Here is a 19,364-nt window from a genome sequence, read left to right as displayed (position 1 = left end):
AAGAACACGATTGGAACTAATTTGGGATATAATTGGATGGTGAAGTAATGTGTGTTTGATCTGCAAATGTAAGCCCATCTGCTTTCCTTTTTAAGTTACTTACTTGTTTTAATGAGTAATTTGCAATATTGCAACAATCAGCCAAAGAGCACCTGACACTTTGGAGAAATTTTAAAAAAACATTAAAATCCAATAATCCCAAATTATTTCCAATCGTGTTAAAGAAAGTTTGATATATAAACTTTCTGTTTTCGTTGAATGTTTGATGCATGTAATCTTACAGATGCTGTCTGAATGAATATACCAACACATGCATACCTATACCCTTTTTCTAAATTGATCTTTGGGTCATGATAAACAAAAAGAGAAGAAGGAGAAGAAAGAAGAAAACACGGGGCTTCAGTACTGAGTGGCGCTATTAAACTTGTTTTGTTTCATGGGTATAGGGAAGTGCTGTGTCAATTTCGACGCCATACACTTCAGTGTATTTTAATTGACGGCATGCGTCATATGCATGTGCCCCACTGGCACTTGTACTGCGGGTTGTACGAGCTCTGGAGTTGTCAGGTACGCAGGCGCTTGGCTAGGCATGTTGCGTGACTGTCGTCGCCACGCTTGTTTCAGTTGTTTGGCGGTCGGTATTATACATAGCGGTTCACAGTTGTGGAACAAGGAACTAAGAAAAACAAACAGACAATTAGCTGATCATGCACATGTTATATCAAAAATATAAACAAGCAATTATCCCCTGCAGATGTACATATTATTGCTGCAAATATACATATACACTATACACGGTAATTAGCCACGCCCATTAGTGGATAATTGATCAGCGCGTCATGAATAATTCATGACTAGGTTGCTAACAACGTGACCCTGACAACCACCTATCTCGAGTAAGCCGAGCTCGCGTCGGCAAGTGCTACGAAAACACTTGTCCAACACATGATCCTGTGTCGTATTATTTTCACCTAAGCCGCCGCATTCGTGGGTAATTTTGATAATTTGAAATCGTGTCAAGATGATGAACACAGACCTACCCAATTCCACGACGTGGAATGTGAACAGGCGGCGTGATTTCTGTACGCTGAAGACAGGAACGCAAGTACCCGGGTAAGTATTGAGCAGGGCTTGAAACGAGACGAAATGAAGTGTGACATAGACTTCCGCGTCGAGGTATGGGTAGGCCAACACTTAGGCCGCCCAGTGACCGCGTACCCGAGTCGCCATTCACGAGAATGTTTTATCTGTTATTTTCAGATATCGGGGATACATAGAACAATACAAGTATCACGTTGGTGACACATATGGCAATGCAACCCACAAGCTTTCAGATGTAAGTATGTCGTTCCTTAAGTCGAAATTGAACCGAAGCCATCATGGTTTTCCGAGTCAGCTCTATTTATCTATCATGTGTAGGCCTATATGTCCACTTCACTCCTTATCTAACTCACTGATCACTCCTGCCCCCCATGATTTCGTCGAAAAATCTAATAAAACGGGTCTGATATGCAGATGTGTGGCTGATGACGGCAGAGCGCAAACTTACGTATGTTAACAGATCTGATATTATAATTTTGTGGGCCCGTGTTGTGTTATTCGTGTATGTTCGTCAAAGACTTAAGATGGCGCGTTGTCGACACTTTGTCTTAAGCCCCTGAAACCACTTGATTTTGAGGCTGTGTCACCCGTCAGCCGGAGGATTAGCCTCAAGAGCGACCAACCAAATACGTTAAAAATCTATGTCGGCTCAAAACAACGTTGTACTACAATGAGTGCAGCCAATGTTTTGTCCAACAGGCGCTCAAATAATTCGCGCGTGAAGAGCGTGCTCAAAAATTAGGTTATTTGTAACAGGATATCACAATTACTGGCTGTAAACAAATAGTCTGTAACATATGCCCGTCAGGGTGTCTGGTCCGTGACGTTTGTTCATAGTCATAGTTGATAAATCCCGCGTTAATGCTAAATATACGTCCTTTGGCTACATGGATGGTAAACCGTTCTGTTTGGAATTGCCCTGTTGTGTTGACTTTGGGATTAATATCATCTGACGCGTTGCCGCCTATGCCACGCTGTTTTGGAATTTTTAGGGTTTCCTCCAGCAGATCCCCAGCGATTTCAATCAAATCTGCTTAATCTCTTTATAATGATAGCGTTAAATCTGAGTAACGTCTTAGGTACCGTTCAGTTTTTACGGCCGGGGGGGGGGGGGGGTCATCGTAATTTTGGAATCCGCAAAGGGGGGGTCATTGCTTTTCACTGGTAGGAAAGGGGGGTCACCACATTTTCAAAAACATAATACCAACAATAAAGTTCACTTTATGCCATGGCCATAATCAACCTCTTTACCGGCGGGCCGCCTTCGGCGGCCCACTACAATAAATATACATTATGTATTACCCATGACCCTCTTAACGAGCAGGCGCCTTTGGCGGCCCACTCCAATTAGGTTTACTTCATGCAATGGCCATGATCGACCCTCTTTACCGGCAGGCCTCCTGCGGCGGCCCACTACAATAAATTTACTTTATGTAATACCCCACGGCAATCTTACCATAAAATTCCCAATTGAAGCCGCGGCTTGTATTAGAAACATTTTTGAGGTACCCCTGGGATCACGCACTGAACAATGGTAATGGCCGCGCACCTTCAGCGGCCCTGTTCAGTAAAGTCTACTTTATGCAATAGCCATGATCGACCCTCTTTACCGTGGTGCCACCTTTGGTGGCCCACTAGAATAAAGTTGACTTTACGTAATGGTCCATGACCCTCTTAACCGGAGGGCTGCCTTTGGCGAACCACTCCAATAAAGTTTACTTTATACAATGTCCATGGACATGAGTTGTCTATGGAAATGAAGTTAAAAATTGCCTTGCAGTCGTCCCAATTAACAGACGTTTCAATGGATGTGGCTGAGAAGTTTGTGCACTGGCATCTCTGCTACACGAATAAAGTGCGCCGCGTACCGGAGTTCAAATCCAAACCATGCGGGTAAATTTGACATATGGGTTTTGGTTATTTTTCGGGGGGGGGGGGGGTCATCAATTTTTTTCGTCTGACAAAGGGGGGGTCATCATTTTTTCACAAAAAATGCAGGGGGGGTCTATATTTTTTTGAACACCGGCGACAAGATTTTGCCGGCCCCCCCCCAGGCCGTAAAAACTGAGTAACGCTCCCTTAGGGATGAAATCAGCGGTGGCAGCTAGCTACAAAATCAGAATCATGTAGCCCAGACAATTGGGCCAGGCGTAATATATTCATCACGCTGTGCGCTCAGATAAACAAAGCAAGGTTTAGCAAACTCGGCCCTCTCACGTACAGTACTTCATGTACTTGTTTGTTTGTTGATAGCATGGAGGTAGCACCGAGACCCTTCACAATATCGCACGGGTCGGTGGCAGAACCACGGTCACCGTGGTAGAACACAGCAGTAGCAGGCATACGTCCTCGGCCTGCTTCTAGCTCGGTGCGTCCCCGGCATTACACGGCCGGCCTCAGGAAATGCAGAATTGAACGCAGGGCTTCCAATATACTCTGCCATGCCCATCATTGTGAGGCAAAGATGTATATTAAACTTCTATTCAATCCGCTTGTAAATATTCACCCCACTGATTCTTTTCTACTGTATCGAGGACAAGGCAGGTACTTGAAGTATTTTAATATTCCCTATATTGACATGCATTTCCATTTTATTGGATAATCTACCATTTAAATGCAAATTTAAATTACCTTATGATGGTATAATATTTGCACAGCTGAGCATGTTACCCAGGCAACAGCCTCATAATTAGCAGTTGAAAGTAACCGTTATGGGAACAAGCCAATCTGTTCAACTGAATATTTTTGATTACACACAGGTAGATCAGATTGTGGTAGTAGGAGAACTAGTACATGATTAAAATTAGAACAAACTGAAATGGGAAACTTTACATCAAGTTCTTCAAATAGGAAATTTTGTCACTTGAATCTGAAATCAAAGATTCCACATTTCATTCGTGAAATGCACATAATAGTGAAGAATATTGTGGTTTTTACATGTTACAGTCATTGCATGACATCCTAATATTAACTGCTATGTAGATTCTGTTAATTTTATTTTTACTAATGATTGCTGTGGCGTGAACTTCCTATTATAAAATTTGTCCCCTATCAATGTTAATTGAAAATTAGTCACACACTGTCATGTCCTGTCCTTTGTAATTGACAGGCACTGAAACCAGAGTAATACCTTTGCATGGTTGATGAAGATGCAATACTAGAGAGCCAACTTCAATAATCCTATTTGAAGACTTTTTTGGTCAATACTGCTTTCTATTATTGACTCTCTCACACATAGTTTTCCATTTGCTTTGACAAATGGCCCAACCAGATACCTATCAGATTTATTTTGTTTTGAGTTTTGCAACTTAAAATCTGATAATGTATGGATGGATACAATGTTACTAAAATATACTTTCAAAACCCACAAATGTTGATTGATATTGGCCTTTGAAGAACACATTAATCAGCAAACATAATCACCCAGTACCTGCTTGTAATGTAATTATGTCACACTTTCTGAAAAATGACTTCTGTTTGCCAATTTTAAAGACCGGACAGCTCACAAAAATCGTTTGTGTGATTTTTATGTTTTCACTTCATTTTACACACAGAAGCCAGGAAGGAAAAGTCAACCCATTAGTGCTGCCTGGCCACATAATCACTTTGAAACCAGCACTAAGTATGTAGGTACAGGACTCAGTGGTGCCGAGCCACCAACATTACCTAGACACAGTCTACCGAAAGCGACCGGTGATAATAAATTAACAGAGAGTATGGTTCCAGGTTACACTGGTAAGTTAACCCCCGTCTCACTGAGACATATTGTGTATGTTTCAAGAGTGTGTTAAGTGTCAAATGTTTTCTTGTACTTTTTACGCTTCAGTGAATTTTACACCAGTTTCTTTTGAAATTGAGAACAAAGAGAAAATCAGGGATTAGGTTGCAAATTGAAGGAGTTAGATCTTGATCTCCTGATTACCTTTATTTTATGGGAAATCTGACATGGTTACCATAAGGCTTCAATTTCAAAGATTTGTTTGTTGACTTTAATGAAATCTACACCAAGCACATTCTGTTCATTTCTTCACTTCTGCTGTGTTCTGCTGTAGACTTTGTGTAAACTGTTATAGGAACACAGTCTCCCCTGTGTTCAGAATCATGACATGGGACGAACAGGTACCAGGGTGATCAAATTATAAAATCTATTCCTACTCATTATAAAGAAAGTAGTTGTGACAGTCAAGAAACAGTTAAAAACAAAATTTATTTCGTTTTTTTATAAAACAGAGAAAAATCAAAATCATGAAAAGACTTGAAATAAATATAATGAACATTTCCCTCATAATGTACATAGCCTAAGGTAGTTTGACAACAAAAGAAATAGACATTAAAATACTTTCTAGAGTATTTATATCTGATATACAATCAATAATATCTTTAGTAGCAAGCGGCAAACTGTTTGTTTTCCAGGCTACAACACTTTGTCCATCATAACTTTTAACAAATTTGTCTTAATTCTTCATATGGCTGATTGAAAATGAAGTATTTTTTAATTTACTTACTGAGAATGGCAGTCAAATAGATAATGATGTTGTGTGTTTCAATTTTTTAATGAAAATAAGTTCCGGTAAACTTTATTTTGACTGTAAATAATCGTGAATTCAAGAATCAACGTCATCAACTGACGATGGATGGATATATTTTGCATGACCATGATACACAGTCATGTATCAAGAATTTCTTATTTTTAACTTACATTTTACATGTCAAAACCATGCCATGACATTACCAGTTTATTCACGGTCAAATAATAAACATTTCAAGTTGCTCTGTGGATAGCAGCTGGTACCTGACCCGGCTTGATCACTGTCAATATAACATTTTAAGTGTTTGTGATGGTGTGTTTGTGCGATTCTAACTATGCACAGTGGGTGCTGATTGTTTGATAACAAACCTTGGTTGAGATTACTGGAATTTTGCCACTACTGCTAGGTGATTGTTGCAAAGTTTGATACAATGCAGTAATGTGTGATTGCATAATGATATGTAGCTTCCTTCCATAGTGATTATCAGGCAAATAAATGCTTTAAAAAAAACAAACACGGTAAAATCCAGTCACTGATCAGGTTGTGTTTAATCAAAACTTGGTAACATCACACAAAATATATACAATTTATTTGTCTTTTTCCAAATACATTCATTGTGGCTTTACAGTGCACACAGAATAGTGACACAAAGGATCAACAATATTTTTATACTTTATATAACAAAAGAAGTTTAAGTCAGTGAGATTTGAAAATGTTTGTTTGGTTCTTGAAATAGAATGGGATATTTATGGAGAAATTATGGCCAAATACAGAATTAAACCGCCCTTGTGACACAGACAGGTAATAACTTGGTTGCTAGGTAGTAGACAATAGACAGTTGTAGACACTGATGACCTTTAACCCCCACTGAATGAGAGATCTTCTCTGTCTGTCATTCTACACAGAGAGAGGCATTGCAGTCGTGATTGAATACAATGGAATATGTCACTGATAGCAGTGTGTAACAAGTTCAGTGGAGAGATACAACAGAGACTTAACTCTAAAGATAGAATGCAGACATAGCATTTAAGCTCTTCCATTGTACTGTACTCTTCTTTAAGCAACATCCAAACATGGTTGACTTGATCACGATGACAGTTCCTGTTGACTCAAGACAATTTTGATGTATGTATATACTTCTATAAGACTGAGGCAAAAAAATTTCCAGGAATTCCAACTTTGATTCAAAGAGAGAGTGCCTCAATGATTTGTTGATCAGTGGGGAATACACATGAGGGGGTATCAGATATTGAAGATGCAAAAAAATGTTATCTTTACATGTGTAACATACAAACTGAAATTTAAATGCATGCTACACTGCACTGATTTAATAATGTAAAAACTATGTCTGGCATAAATGATTTAATTTATGCAATTGTTGATTTTAATGCAAAGATATGGAGTCAGCTGTAGGCTGAATGGCATGAAGGTGGTCAGTCATACTACATCATTAACCCTTTGAGTGCCAAAGTTTATTTTTGTCCCCTTATAAAATAAACCCAGTCAATTTTTCTCAGATTTTTACCAAAATTTTGAGAAAAAAAAGTATAGCTAATGAAATGTGATGTCAAATTTGATCCAAAATTGTCAAAAACATTACTGAAAAAATCATAAAAATTGGTAAAATTTGCACTAAAATTTTGGCAGGAGAAAATTACACAAAGGGTTAAATGCAATTCAACTTTGGTTAGATAATATATGGTACTGAAATAATATCATGAATTCTTGTATTTCGTGGAGTTTTCTGTCTTTGGCCATTACTATTGACAGTACAGTTGACTATCAATCTTGACTGTCAACTGTGACCTGGTAATGCTTAAAATGGTAACTTTACATTAATTTGTGTGAGGTTTAATTTTTGCTAACAGCAAATGCAATTTACTGCTTTTATTATCAGTAGACTGTTCAACCAGCAGTTTATATCAGTACTTTTTTCCTTATCTGAGAGTGCTCTCTGCAAGAAGGTTTTAATGTATGGACCCTTCCGTTTGATTGTTTCAAAATGCCTAGTAACACAAATGACCATGCCACAATACTGCAAATCTGGCAGATATAATGTCTGAAGATGGTGATTTTTCAGTCCAGTAGATGGAAATTAGATCTTTTCAGTCTTTTGTTGAACACAACGGAGAGCAAAACCATAATCATACAAAATTAATTTAATAACATTCTTTGATTTTGCAGATAAATACATTTTTCAGTGACAGCACAGTTGATTAATACTGTTTGAAATGTGAGCATGCTGTTGTTTACAATTTTTGTCTGAAGGCACACAGAGGTGTGCCCCTAAATTGTAAGCACACCAGACTAAAGCTGACAGTTATGTTTACTGCCAGCCACAGGAGAGGGTCATGACCTCTATTGTCATAGCAACATGTGAAGCCATTGATTTTATAGGTCACTGGAGTTTCTTTGTTGGCATTAGGGGCAAATATTTAACAACAGACAGAGCTTCTTTTGTACTTGTGAGTCAGACAAACAAACAAAATCAATAAGGAGTTATTCATGGAGAACTTCAGAAAAGTTTTCAATGAGAGCCCGTTTAATGGCTTCTGCTTGTGTTTCAAACTCTAATTACTTGTAAGCGCAGGCCTGAATAATCGGCGTTTGATGACGGTCAATACTTTGTTTTGAACCCAGAGGGTGCCTAGATTGTCGTCTTGATGATTGTCCCCGAGGCATGTTGCCAGGGAGAATGAACACAAACTGTTTGCGTGCATGCAGCTGTGTCTAGTTGCTCATGGTGAACGCCTCGCCCAAACTTTATATGAAACCAGTAGCAACGTGTGTGTTAATTATCACATCAGCATCAAGTCAGATCTGTTTTATAGCCATCCTTTTATTTGAATTGAAGAAAGTGTCTGCCCTGTTGTGGCCGGCTGGAAAGAGGTATTGAAAAGTCATGTGCAATATCAGGACATACATTTATAAAACTTGACAGCACCATTAGAGAAGAAAGCTCTCTTGGTCATTAAACTTGACAACATCAGAGATGAAACCTCTATTAGAGAGGCGCCTAGAAATTGTAGGAATTCTAGATGCGAAACGGTTGTACTGGTAATTTCTATCATTCTGAAAGGTAAAACAATCAAATTTTCACTCCAGAAATACAATCACAATACCAGTTGTATCTGCTTTTAAGTTGATCCAGTACCATTCCCAGGGCCGTTAGTTCTCTCTTAATTCAATCTGCAATGGTCTCCTTCTCAAAATTAGCAAATTTTCTATTTATAGTCATGCTTTTTCAAACTTTATATTGTGACTGCATTCAAATAAAAAATACTCAAAAAATTGTATTTTATGGATAGCGATTATGAGACAGGATGTAGATATAATTAATTCAATTATGAAGTATTTTAATATTCACAGTATTAGATAAAAACATAAAAATTCAGCATTTCATTTGATCTCTTGTATTTCATTTAATGTCTCCTACTGTTTTCTGTATCCTTATCATCATTTGATGGGTGATTGAAAATTATTTGAGATAAATTATACAAATTTTTGAATAAGAGATATGAAAAAGTTACTCAAAAAGTAAGGCATAAAGTACCACAGTGTAAATGACATTATTGAGCAGGGTGGTAGATGCTGGAGAATGATTGGACCCTTTCACCACCATGGTTTGGCCCAAATCCATTGTTATCAATAGTGATTGTGGAACTGTTCACTGGGAAATGGGTATCAACAGATTCAACAATGACATGCTGTCTCATGGATCCATAAAACATGCTAAACCTGCCATGTGCTTCATTATGTAGTCAGGGCAACCAGGCGTAGACCACTGAATGAATGAAAAAATTCCTGGCAACAAGTTTTGTTTGTTGTGTGTTTTGTAACTTTAGTGTACTGTGCGTTGACAAATATACAGCCATTAATAGTTCTTGTACGGTCATAGATTTTGGGTGAAAAGTTTCCAGATTTACATTTTCAGAAATATATTTCTAAAAATCACTGTTTTGCCCATTCAAATTTCATAAAAATCAAACTTAATCGCTGAGATGTTACTATTTGACCAGTTTGTCCTCTAGAAAAAAAATACAAGGACTACTGATATGAAGGTCTAGTGATGTTTTCTCAGCAGAATAAACTAGAAAAATACATGTTCAAATATTGGTACATGTAGATTTAGGCAGCTCCCCTGTCAAATGCACAACTGAAAAGTGACATGTACAAATCTGTGAATGTTGAATTTAGTCTCTTGACCGTGAAAGTGATTTGGTTTTTACTCTGTAAAATATCAATATAGGTTAAATTTTCATATATGTAACTCATTTTGTCACAAAAAAGTTACCTCTTGGGAACAAGCATCCATACCATGCAAAATCTTAAAAAAATTGTCAAGTCGTGGAATGTAGATAAAACGTTTGCATGTCGACATTCTGACCACCCCCATCTCACATTAATCTTCATTCCTAAGAATTTACATTACAGTTGCTGGTAAAATTCTCTCTTGGACTTAGTACAAGTTTTATTAATGCAGTATATTTATAGCTGTGATTGTCAGTTTGTAACTGTGTCAACTGTTGATTCTGTGACATACTTTTGACAATGACCTTGTACCATGACAAACATCACAAATGTCGGCTAAAGTTTGATGACTGTACAATTGTTGTCAAACAGTGTCTTTATTTTTTTGGGGGGGGGGGCATTTAGAGGCTCAATAGCCCAATTACAGCTGCTTATAGTTCTATAGTTTCTACAGTTGCGTGACCTTCACTGTAAAAACGTCATTGTCTGCAATACCTGGATTCCTTTCAAGATGTACAAGGGACATCTGTTTTACAATGACAGTGATCATATTTTATGTAATGAGACATTGTAAATGTTACAATATTAAACATTCAAAATTGCTGATGTGTTTCTCCATTATGGGTTCTTTGAGATGACTTTTCCCTGAAAACATATAATCTCTTGATATTTATAAATTTTGGTGAAATAAAACATTCCACTGATTTTACAACAATTTGCATGTGATAACTACACTGTGTGTTACAGGGACAATTGCATTATCACATTCTTGTATTGATCTTATCAAAAGTTGTGACAAGTTTATCAGAATGTATATAATATGTAAATGCATGGACACATAATTTACTTATTACCTACTTTTAATAGTATATTAATCACATCACTTCATGAAAAAAATGATCCTAAAATTGTTATTGTTTTAAAAGGAAGGAAAACAATTCGATGTGCGTTTGCATCCCGAAAGGATCATTTAATTTTAGCAATGGTTTTCTTTCTCATCCAATAATAAATGATTCAAAAAAAATCATATTTCTTGATATACCCTGTTCAAAGTTATATAGGTTGTATTTTAGCAGGATGTGCCACCTAAAACTGACTGTTAACCCAAGACAGCATGTGACATCACAGTATTTATACACAGACCAGTCGGTCAGGCTTTTTATAAATAATTCAGTGTTTGTATTTCTCCATCAGCATGCTGTAACATATATTTCCTTCAGTACTATACAAAGTTTTATTTACAAAAAATGCACTTTTTCACTCTGTATGATTGCCAGTATGTAACATTGCATTCTTCAAATGTCACTGTCTCTTCCAGGGTACATTCCAAGAATGCCTTTCAAGTTCGGCGGCACTTACAAAGAGGACTGTGACGTTTGCATTGATGATTTCCTCCACAACACCAGACAGCATGATGGGAAAATAACGAACCTGAAGCAAACTACGAGCGGACACCCAAGTTTGAAGATTGTCAATAAAAATGATGCGTCGGTCATCAAACAATTAAACCATTATCGTGATAGAAATCCCACAGCCCCAATACTTCTAGGTAAGTTAAATTACAACAAATTACTTTAGCTTTCATCTGCATTAACCCTTTGAGTGCTGTAATTTTTCTCACCAAAATTTCAGTGTAATATGTTAACAACGTTATGAATTTTCCTGTAATTTTTTGATAATTTTGGGCCAAATGGATATAACATTTCAAAGGCTGCAATTTTTGACTAAAATTTTGAGAAAAATCTGAAAAAAGTGGTCTAGATCTGAAAAAAGTTGCTGGCTATGTCATTTCTATATGGCAACAAAAGTTGACTTTGGCACTCAAAGGGTTAACAAGGAAGAAAATGGACAAAGATTTCTTGTGCATTTGTCTTCTAACTTTAATCTCCTCTAGCTATAGCTTTTGATGTATTTTTACAGGATTTTTCACATGTATTTTTTGCTTTTCATATTCAACAGTAAGTTTTGAATATATGTGGGACATATTCACAGAAGAAAATTAATTTCAGCTGTCTGAAGTTCCAAATTTAATTACGAAAATTAACTATTCAAATATTATTATCTTAATTTTGTATTCAAATTACATTATATCATTATTTGAAATTATATTTAAAAAAATTGATACTTAGAACTATTTATTTGCTGACTTTTCAGCATACTTTCTGTAATCTTTAAAAAAAATTGTTTGTTTGAAATATTATCATCGATTTGACAAAATGTACTTCAAGAAAATTAAATTGTTCCAGGATGCCATTGTTGGTTGTGTCTTAAAACATTGATATGCTCAGATACATTAAATTCTATCTCTGGTAACTTTTGAAAAAGTGAAAGTAATTTTGTGGATGATTTCTGAATTCCTACACAGAAAGCAGACGAACCGCCACGGAGGCCCCAATGCCTGGCTACAGAGGTTTTATACCCAGGGCAGGTGTGACAGAGCTTGGGCTCGGAAGCCGCTACCACACTGTATGCAAAGATTCCCTTGAAGTGTTCGAGCACGAGACCAACAGACATGCATCCAAGATAGGGAGACCAGTTGTACCCCCACAGTAAGCCAAAATTGATAAAAATTTGTCAAATTTCTAAACTTAATGTTGTTTTCATTGGAAGGAAAAGAGAAAAAAGTCTAAAAAAACTTGTCACATATCTTATTTTCTTGTAGCTTTGGAAAAAGTCGAAAGTGTGTTTGTAGCAACATATAATCATTGCCCTATTTTTCGGCTTACTTTGGTCTGACTTCATGACTTGTAATTGCGTGCAATCTTGCACAGAAACCCGGTCCCAAGTGAAATATTTCTCAGTTTTACTTGTTAGGATATATAGATCTTTTATTAAAAGTAAACCGTAATAACTGAAGTTGAATTTCAATTAAATCCCAGCTGCCATAAAGTATTAAATTCCTTTCATAACAAAAAGTTTTCGTAACGGATGATTGGCATTTTTTGCGAGCCACACTGTTACCAACACAACGCCCGGAAGAAACAGATCTTGCCTTATTAAATGTTTAGATAGTGTGAATGCTAATATAGGAGAGCAGTATATCGGTCTGGTATAATGAACTTCAGTTCCAACGCTGAATACCAGTGGAGGTGGACAGCACAGGCATTTTGTTTATTTGTTCTCACAGTATTGATTTTCCTTCCTCCAGGCGAGCTGAAGAGGCTAAGGGTGTGACAGGAGTTGAAATTCCCCACCTTCATCCAGGTGCCTCCAGCCGCAGACTGTACAAACAGATGGGCATGGTACCCAAATACACAGGCTACCTTCCCCGTAAGTATATTGATTGAGAATGCGCCTCGGGGTCAGATATTTGTACAATCAAACTTTTTCAATTCCTTTCTGATCTACCATGTGTGGGGGATCATTTTAAAGCTCTTGGTGTAAGAAATCTTTTCACCGTCTGTTTTTCAAAAACCGAATTTTTTTTTCATAGATTTAACACAGGGATGGCGGCCATTGTTCCGCTATAACATATGGCGTCTAAAGCATCTGTTTTCCATAAAACACTGCAGTAGTCATCAGTTTGTTCCAAAGTATAGGTGCATAATCCTTACCGAAATTTTAGGCCTCCGCAAACTGTTACTGCAAATTTGCCGCAAGCTTTGCAGTAAATTTGCAGCAAACTATTTGCCGCAAATATGCGGGTGGTTCATTTTTCAGATGCAAATTAGGTTTCTTGTGAACTTGCTGCAAATATGCAGCAAACTCCCTGCCGCAACGTTGCTGCAAACTCTTTGCAGCAAATTTGCGGCACAATCCTTGCAGCAAACTTGCGGCAAATTAATTTGAATGTTACTGAAAATTTGCCGCAAACTCCATACAGCAAATTATTTTATTTGCGCTGACTGGTATTTCAGAGTTTAGTTGGATAAATAATATTTATATATTGGCGGACTGTGGACAGCACAAGATGTGTTTTATCCAACTAAACTCTGAAATACCAGTTTCACGAGAAACAATGGTCAGTGCAAATAAAGTTATTATAAACAAAAAGATGACAGAGAAAAAAAGGTTAAATTCAATTGTGGTACAATTTATTTTATATGCCATGTTCATTTCATGCCACATAAGTGTCATGATCATGTCAAGATTTTCTTTTGACTTGAGAAGTTTCATGTAACATTTACATTACTGTCAAAGGCTGCGATTTGGCTTTCTGTTCTCTGAATTTCTTGTCCCCTTTAGTGTACCAGCAATGGATTCTGAAAAATATAAATCGTTCAGGGAAGAGTGTAAGTCTTTCCCGTTTGACCAAACATTGTAAATTTCATGAAAGAAATCGATAATTATTTGAAAATGAGACAAAATCAAGTTGAAAAATTGAAGCAGAAAATGCATAAATATTCATGATCGAAATTAAATTAATAATGATTAAAATGTCCGACAGCGGACAACTCGCCGTATGTTGTTTACATACACGACGGCGACAATCTGCAAAAATCTCAGCACTAACTGTTGTGAAACGAAAGTGAATTCAGTATGAATCAGGACTCAACGAAAATTTATCTTTAGGTAAAGATTGCAATACAACGATTACAGAACATAATTATAGCGATCGATGTACAGACGAACGGTACATTGACTTACATTTCTGAACGGCTCGCAGACGCTAGACGATTCCCGGTCCGGTTGCAGGTCTCACCGTGCTGTGTGTAAATACCGTATTCAGAAAATATAGTCGGCATCTTTACTGCCGCTCGCGTTCACAAATTTAGAACTCCGCCTGTCCCTGGTACTGTATACACGTTTTTGCAACTATGTGATATCATTTGGCTGGCGATTCCATAGAAAGATCACGAAATTGTCCACAAGAAAACTCCCTGCTCACAAGTACGTAGCCGACACTGGCCGATGGTACTAAAATCTAACTTCGCGCCGATCAAGCCTCATGACAATAACGGAAGTGCGATCTATAAATCATTACGCCATTGATAATGTAGTCCCGTTTTTAAATGCTGGAATTGACTCTACATCTGCACCAATCCCTTATATTTCATACTTAATATAGCATTTAATTTATTAGTTTAATGAAAATGGTTATTTTTATCATAGAAAGACTAAAAAGAGAGTAAAAATTCTTTCAGCACGAAGAATCAATATCAATGCGCGAACTGACCTTGATGAACCGTGACCGGAGAGTGTAAACATGTCGGCTGCTCGCAGCTGATACACAGGACGTGTTGGACGTTGGTGAAGCGGCGCTTTGAATTTTCGTACAGCGACTCGGGATGGAGTGTAATCCTAAACCTCAAATTTGTGCTCGGCAATATAACTCTAACGCTGAAAACATGGACAAAAGCCTTTTTCCTCGACCCATGTTATCAGAAGGCGAGATTTTGTCAGCCGCATCGATGGACAGACTGTAAGCTGCAGTGCATTGTACGTACCGTATATATGTACTATATTGATGGGATGAATAGCTTGGAGCACAGCCACTACTCTGCTTGGAGGTAGTAGCGGAAACATTACTCTACAGATTTGCAGTAACAAAGTCTACGACGTGTCCTTACAGACCATCATCAAACGCACATTTCGTTCCAAACTGTTTGCATTTTGGTATCATTCGCAGAAAATACAGGGTGTAACTTGCAAGACAGACAAGTCCCTGTTCCCTAAAAATTCAGTTTTCGATCCAACCATAATTTACCCAACCGGATTGTCAAAGGGTACTTTTATTACATTATGTCACTACAGTATATACTATAGATGCACTCTTAACTTATATCCATGCAATGCTTTCACCATTATCTAGCATTACCAGTTATTATAATTTAAAAAGTGGATTGTCTGTTATGAAATAAATGAACATAAAATATAAATGAAAGATCAATTTTATGTTGCTTACACATGACTGGTCACGAAGTGCAACAGTAAAAGTGTGTAGTGTGTACTCCCTGGTAATGAAATAGTGGGAAATATGTCAATCATGTGTTGCTGCATATTTGCAGCAATAATCTGGTTTGCCGCAAATTTGCAGCAACTTAGTCGTTTACCGCAAATTTGCTGCAAACTGACTTAAGGGTTTGCAGGAGGGTCACATCTACCTGCAAACTTCTGCAACTCCTTCCTGCAAGCTATATGCTTGCTGCATATTTGCAGCAAACTTACGGCAAATTTGCAGTAGAAATAATTTTCGGTAAGGGAATTGCTGCGTAGCCTGTGGTATAGGAACACATGTTACTATTTGCAACGTTTGGATATGCAGTGCCAAGAATGGAAACCTTAATTCAACTTGTGGTGCAGATAGAGGCATTTCTGAACTGTTGAAAAATATGTTAAAGAGTGTGTATATAGTCAAAAGTTACAAGAAGAAAATTGGTACTTCAATTGCCAAGAAAAAGCATACATATACAGTCAAACCTGTCATAGTGGTCACCCTTACAGAGCGGTCACCTCTCTATAGTGGTCACTTTGTGGCAGTCCCGTGGCATTTTACATGTTAAAGGCCCTCTACAGAACAGCCACCTCTCTTATGTGGTCAGTGGTCACATGGAATTGCTCCATTTTGGTACAAAACCTGTATATAATGGTCAGTATATCTGACCCTCAATGAACTCTGTCAAAAAATGCTCAGACTGGCAAGCACGAAATAAGTCTACTTTTACAGATTTTACATCTGCATTACAAGCTTTCAGAAACTAAATAGCTGTTCTATGTTTTTTAACAGATTTATGTTATGGAATTTTATAATTGCTTTTATCTTTCCCTAAATTAACCACTTAGCGCATCACCTGCACAGAAAGTAATGCCACACCCACCCTCTATAGAAAGGCCACCTCCATATAGTGGTCACTTTTTCTTGGTCCCTTGTGTGACCACTATACACAGGTTTGACTGTATTTACCTTTACGAGAGAAAAATAAGGCATAGAATTTTCAACTGTTGAGGATGGACTTGATAGGAATTCAAATTGCATTGTGGGTATTTTCAGTAATGATAGCCACTGATATCTGTGTGCAACTTAATATATCATAATATCATATATCTATCTCATAGGAACCTACTTAAAACAGTTACCAAAGAAAATAGGCAAAAGACTATGACACTCAACTGTTGACATGCACCAATCACAAGTTCTGTAATATAAATTTAAGCAGCATTGTCCTTGACAGTGAACATTTCCTGACCAAACAAAGTTCACATTTTAATATCAACATCTAACACATAGGACTTCACGGACAATTATGCTTAAGAATCTACATGTACCACTAATTTTTTACTTTCAATATTGAAATATCTTACAGAAATGCGCTTCAAGTTTGGACACACGTACGCCGACACTTCACGCTCTCTGCCAGTCTGTTACCATGAGGAAGAGTCTTACGGCAATTACGTCGCAAAACATGGAACACCCACCATTGCCCAGTCAGCCTGGTAAACAGGCTGATGAAAAAAACATATTCTTCAATCAACATAATGTGTAACAAATCTGGCAAAGTATTTTTTATGTTCTTTCCTAGCTGGAACGCTGTGCTATATATTCCATACTACTGTTCAGTATTGTTTTCAGGACATTTTTTTAAGGGTTAGCACTACAAAAAAAATACTAGATAAGTAATTTGAAGATAGTCCCTAATATGAAGTTGAAGTTTCCATCTCATTGGAAAAGTGTACTTAGGATGAATACCATACAAGCTAGGTTAGAGATCTAGAAAATGCCAGCTTTCTTTCAACAGACTGTATTTTACAGAAATGCATACAAGTTTACCAAACACTATCAAACCTGTTTTAGTTGTGACAGCTCTGCTGAAGGTATTCTGTGAGGTAGCACTACTTAATTCCACATAGGAGATACTCAGGAAATAGAGAATTTACTCTTTACCCTTGCGAATGTCGGGTGTATCAGAGGTAAGTAGGTAAGAGCCGATGGCCAGTGAAAGATAACCAGCTGCTTTGCCTTTCCGTACTGGTTACTTTTGCTCAAAAAAGAATACTTCTTCCGAGCTCTCGATCTCCTTTGCTCGATTCGCTTCCTTCTCAATTCAACCGCCAACTTTTGACATTTTGCCTCCTGCTTTGAAGTTAGCTACACCCCTGCATAACTACACGTACATTAAGTATTCTGAGCACTTCTGAATGAGGTATTGCCAAAGAGAAATTGATGTTTCAACTCTACACAGAAATCTACTTGGCATGTTCACTTTAATGTTTTTGTTGACTGAAGCCTTTTTGTCATGTTTTGTCAAATGCACTTGAAGTGCATGTAAAGATTTGGCTTAAACACGAGGATGACGGTGGTTAAATCTTGAAAGCCAAAAGAAGTATTTCTTAGTGAATGGGAATAGCTGGAAGACATTACATGCATGTATTTCAGCACCCTCATCTCAAATTTTACCAAAAGCCTTGACGTAGGTTATAGTATTTTTAGTGTCAAAAATTTTGTATTAGACTAAGTTTATTGAGAAAGAAATCTTTTCGCAAGGGATGGAGAAAAATCGTTGCCAAAGAAGGTGTTACTTTTCTGTACTTGTAGGTTGGAGATCATTCAAATTAAAACATGTCTGTATGACATGTTTGCAATGGATTAAATTTTTTCTAATTGCTTTACAAAATTGTATTCTTTTTCGCATAGTCATTAAAAAAGTGTCATTTCTTGCAATTAAATATGTCGAACCCTTTCAGAAAGTTGCAAGGAAGAGAAAATCAAGTGATGTCTTGCTTTGAATTACCTTTTCTGCCACAATTTTGGATCAGAAATTCAGTAAAGTTCACCAAGAACATAATTCAGCTAATATATAGACACAGACATACGTAAATACATACATACATACATGTACGTAAATACATACACAGACATAGACATAGATATATATAATACATACTGTACACACCCTTGTGCACAGGTATATTTTCCCTTTCTGTGCTAACGACAGCTGTGCTAACATAACTTAATTTACTCCAAGTTTGAATAAAATAGGCTGACCAACATGCAGTGGTGATAAAAAAAACCCTTTTGTTTGAATAAATTGTGACTTCAAGTTGCTTTGCTCTGATGGCGACGTGTATAAACGACATTGTACATACTCTTGATGTCCTTCATCCAGTGTGTAGATAAATGCTATCTTCAGTGTGTGTTCTGTCCGATGCTAGCATTTAGAGATAGTCATAACAATATTTTTAACTATCCTATCAATGTATGGAAAGTTCATTTGTTATTTTCGATATCATATTTACATATCTTTTTTTTGGATAGAAAGTTGCTCAGTACACAGACCCTGGTTCGTTTCACAATACTGTCATCCCTTGGATTTTAGGTATCCATACAAAATACCAATATGCTAATGAGTACATCATAATAATTAACATATTTTAATGAATGTAGAAATGTTGATGCTTTGTAATTTTTTTTCTTACAATTGGTAGTTTTTGTAGTAGAAAAGTTCTGTGGCTGTACAGTTTGGAAATGATGGCTTGATTTGAAATAAACCATGGATATATATCATTCTATAGGACTGTGATTTGTATTTTGCGATGTACGGCAAG

At 37.1% G+C, this 19,364-nt stretch overlaps 1 protein-coding gene and 1 long non-coding RNA gene across 2 annotated transcripts; one reads left to right on the top strand and one right to left on the bottom strand.

Moving 5' to 3' along the window:
- Window positions 1–869: 869 nt before the first annotated feature.
- LOC139120323 (ciliary microtubule inner protein 2B-like) lies at window positions 870–19,328 on the top strand. The gene is made up of 7 exons (XM_070684657.1): window positions 870–1,113; window positions 1,261–1,336; window positions 4,656–4,836; window positions 11,200–11,430; window positions 12,247–12,430; window positions 13,030–13,151; window positions 17,126–19,328. The coding sequence occupies exons 1-7, from the start codon at window positions 1,022–1,024 to the stop codon at window positions 17,257–17,259; spliced, it is 1,020 nt and encodes a 339-aa protein (XP_070540758.1). The 5' UTR covers window positions 870–1,021; the 3' UTR covers window positions 17,260–19,328.
- On the bottom strand, window positions 13,894–15,191 carry LOC139120325 (uncharacterized). The gene is made up of 2 exons (XR_011549079.1): window positions 14,469–15,191; window positions 13,894–14,083 (listed from the first exon to the last, which is right to left on the bottom strand). It is a non-coding gene; the product is annotated as an uncharacterized lncRNA (long non-coding RNA).
- Window positions 19,329–19,364: the final 36 nt, after the last annotated feature.

This window comes from Ptychodera flava, chromosome 20 (assembly GCF_041260155.1).
Source record: "Ptychodera flava strain L36383 chromosome 20, AS_Pfla_20210202, whole genome shotgun sequence".
Classification (NCBI taxonomy): domain Eukaryota; kingdom Metazoa; phylum Hemichordata; class Enteropneusta; family Ptychoderidae; genus Ptychodera; species Ptychodera flava.
The sequence above is the reverse complement of the archived record's forward strand: the minus strand, read 5'-3'. Positions and strand labels throughout refer to the sequence as shown.

Excerpts from the sequence above, each read along its gene's own strand:
- LOC139120323 (XM_070684657.1), top strand. The coding sequence starts at position 1,022 with ATGATGAACACAGACCTACCCAATTCCACGACGTGGAATGTGAACAGG. Across the intron at positions 1,114-1,260 it reads ACAGGAACGCAAGTACCCGG|ATATCGGGGATACATAGAAC; the intron begins GTAAGTATTGAG and ends TGTTATTTTCAG. Across the intron at positions 13,152-17,125 it reads ATACACAGGCTACCTTCCCC|AAATGCGCTTCAAGTTTGGA; the intron begins GTAAGTATATTG and ends AATATCTTACAG.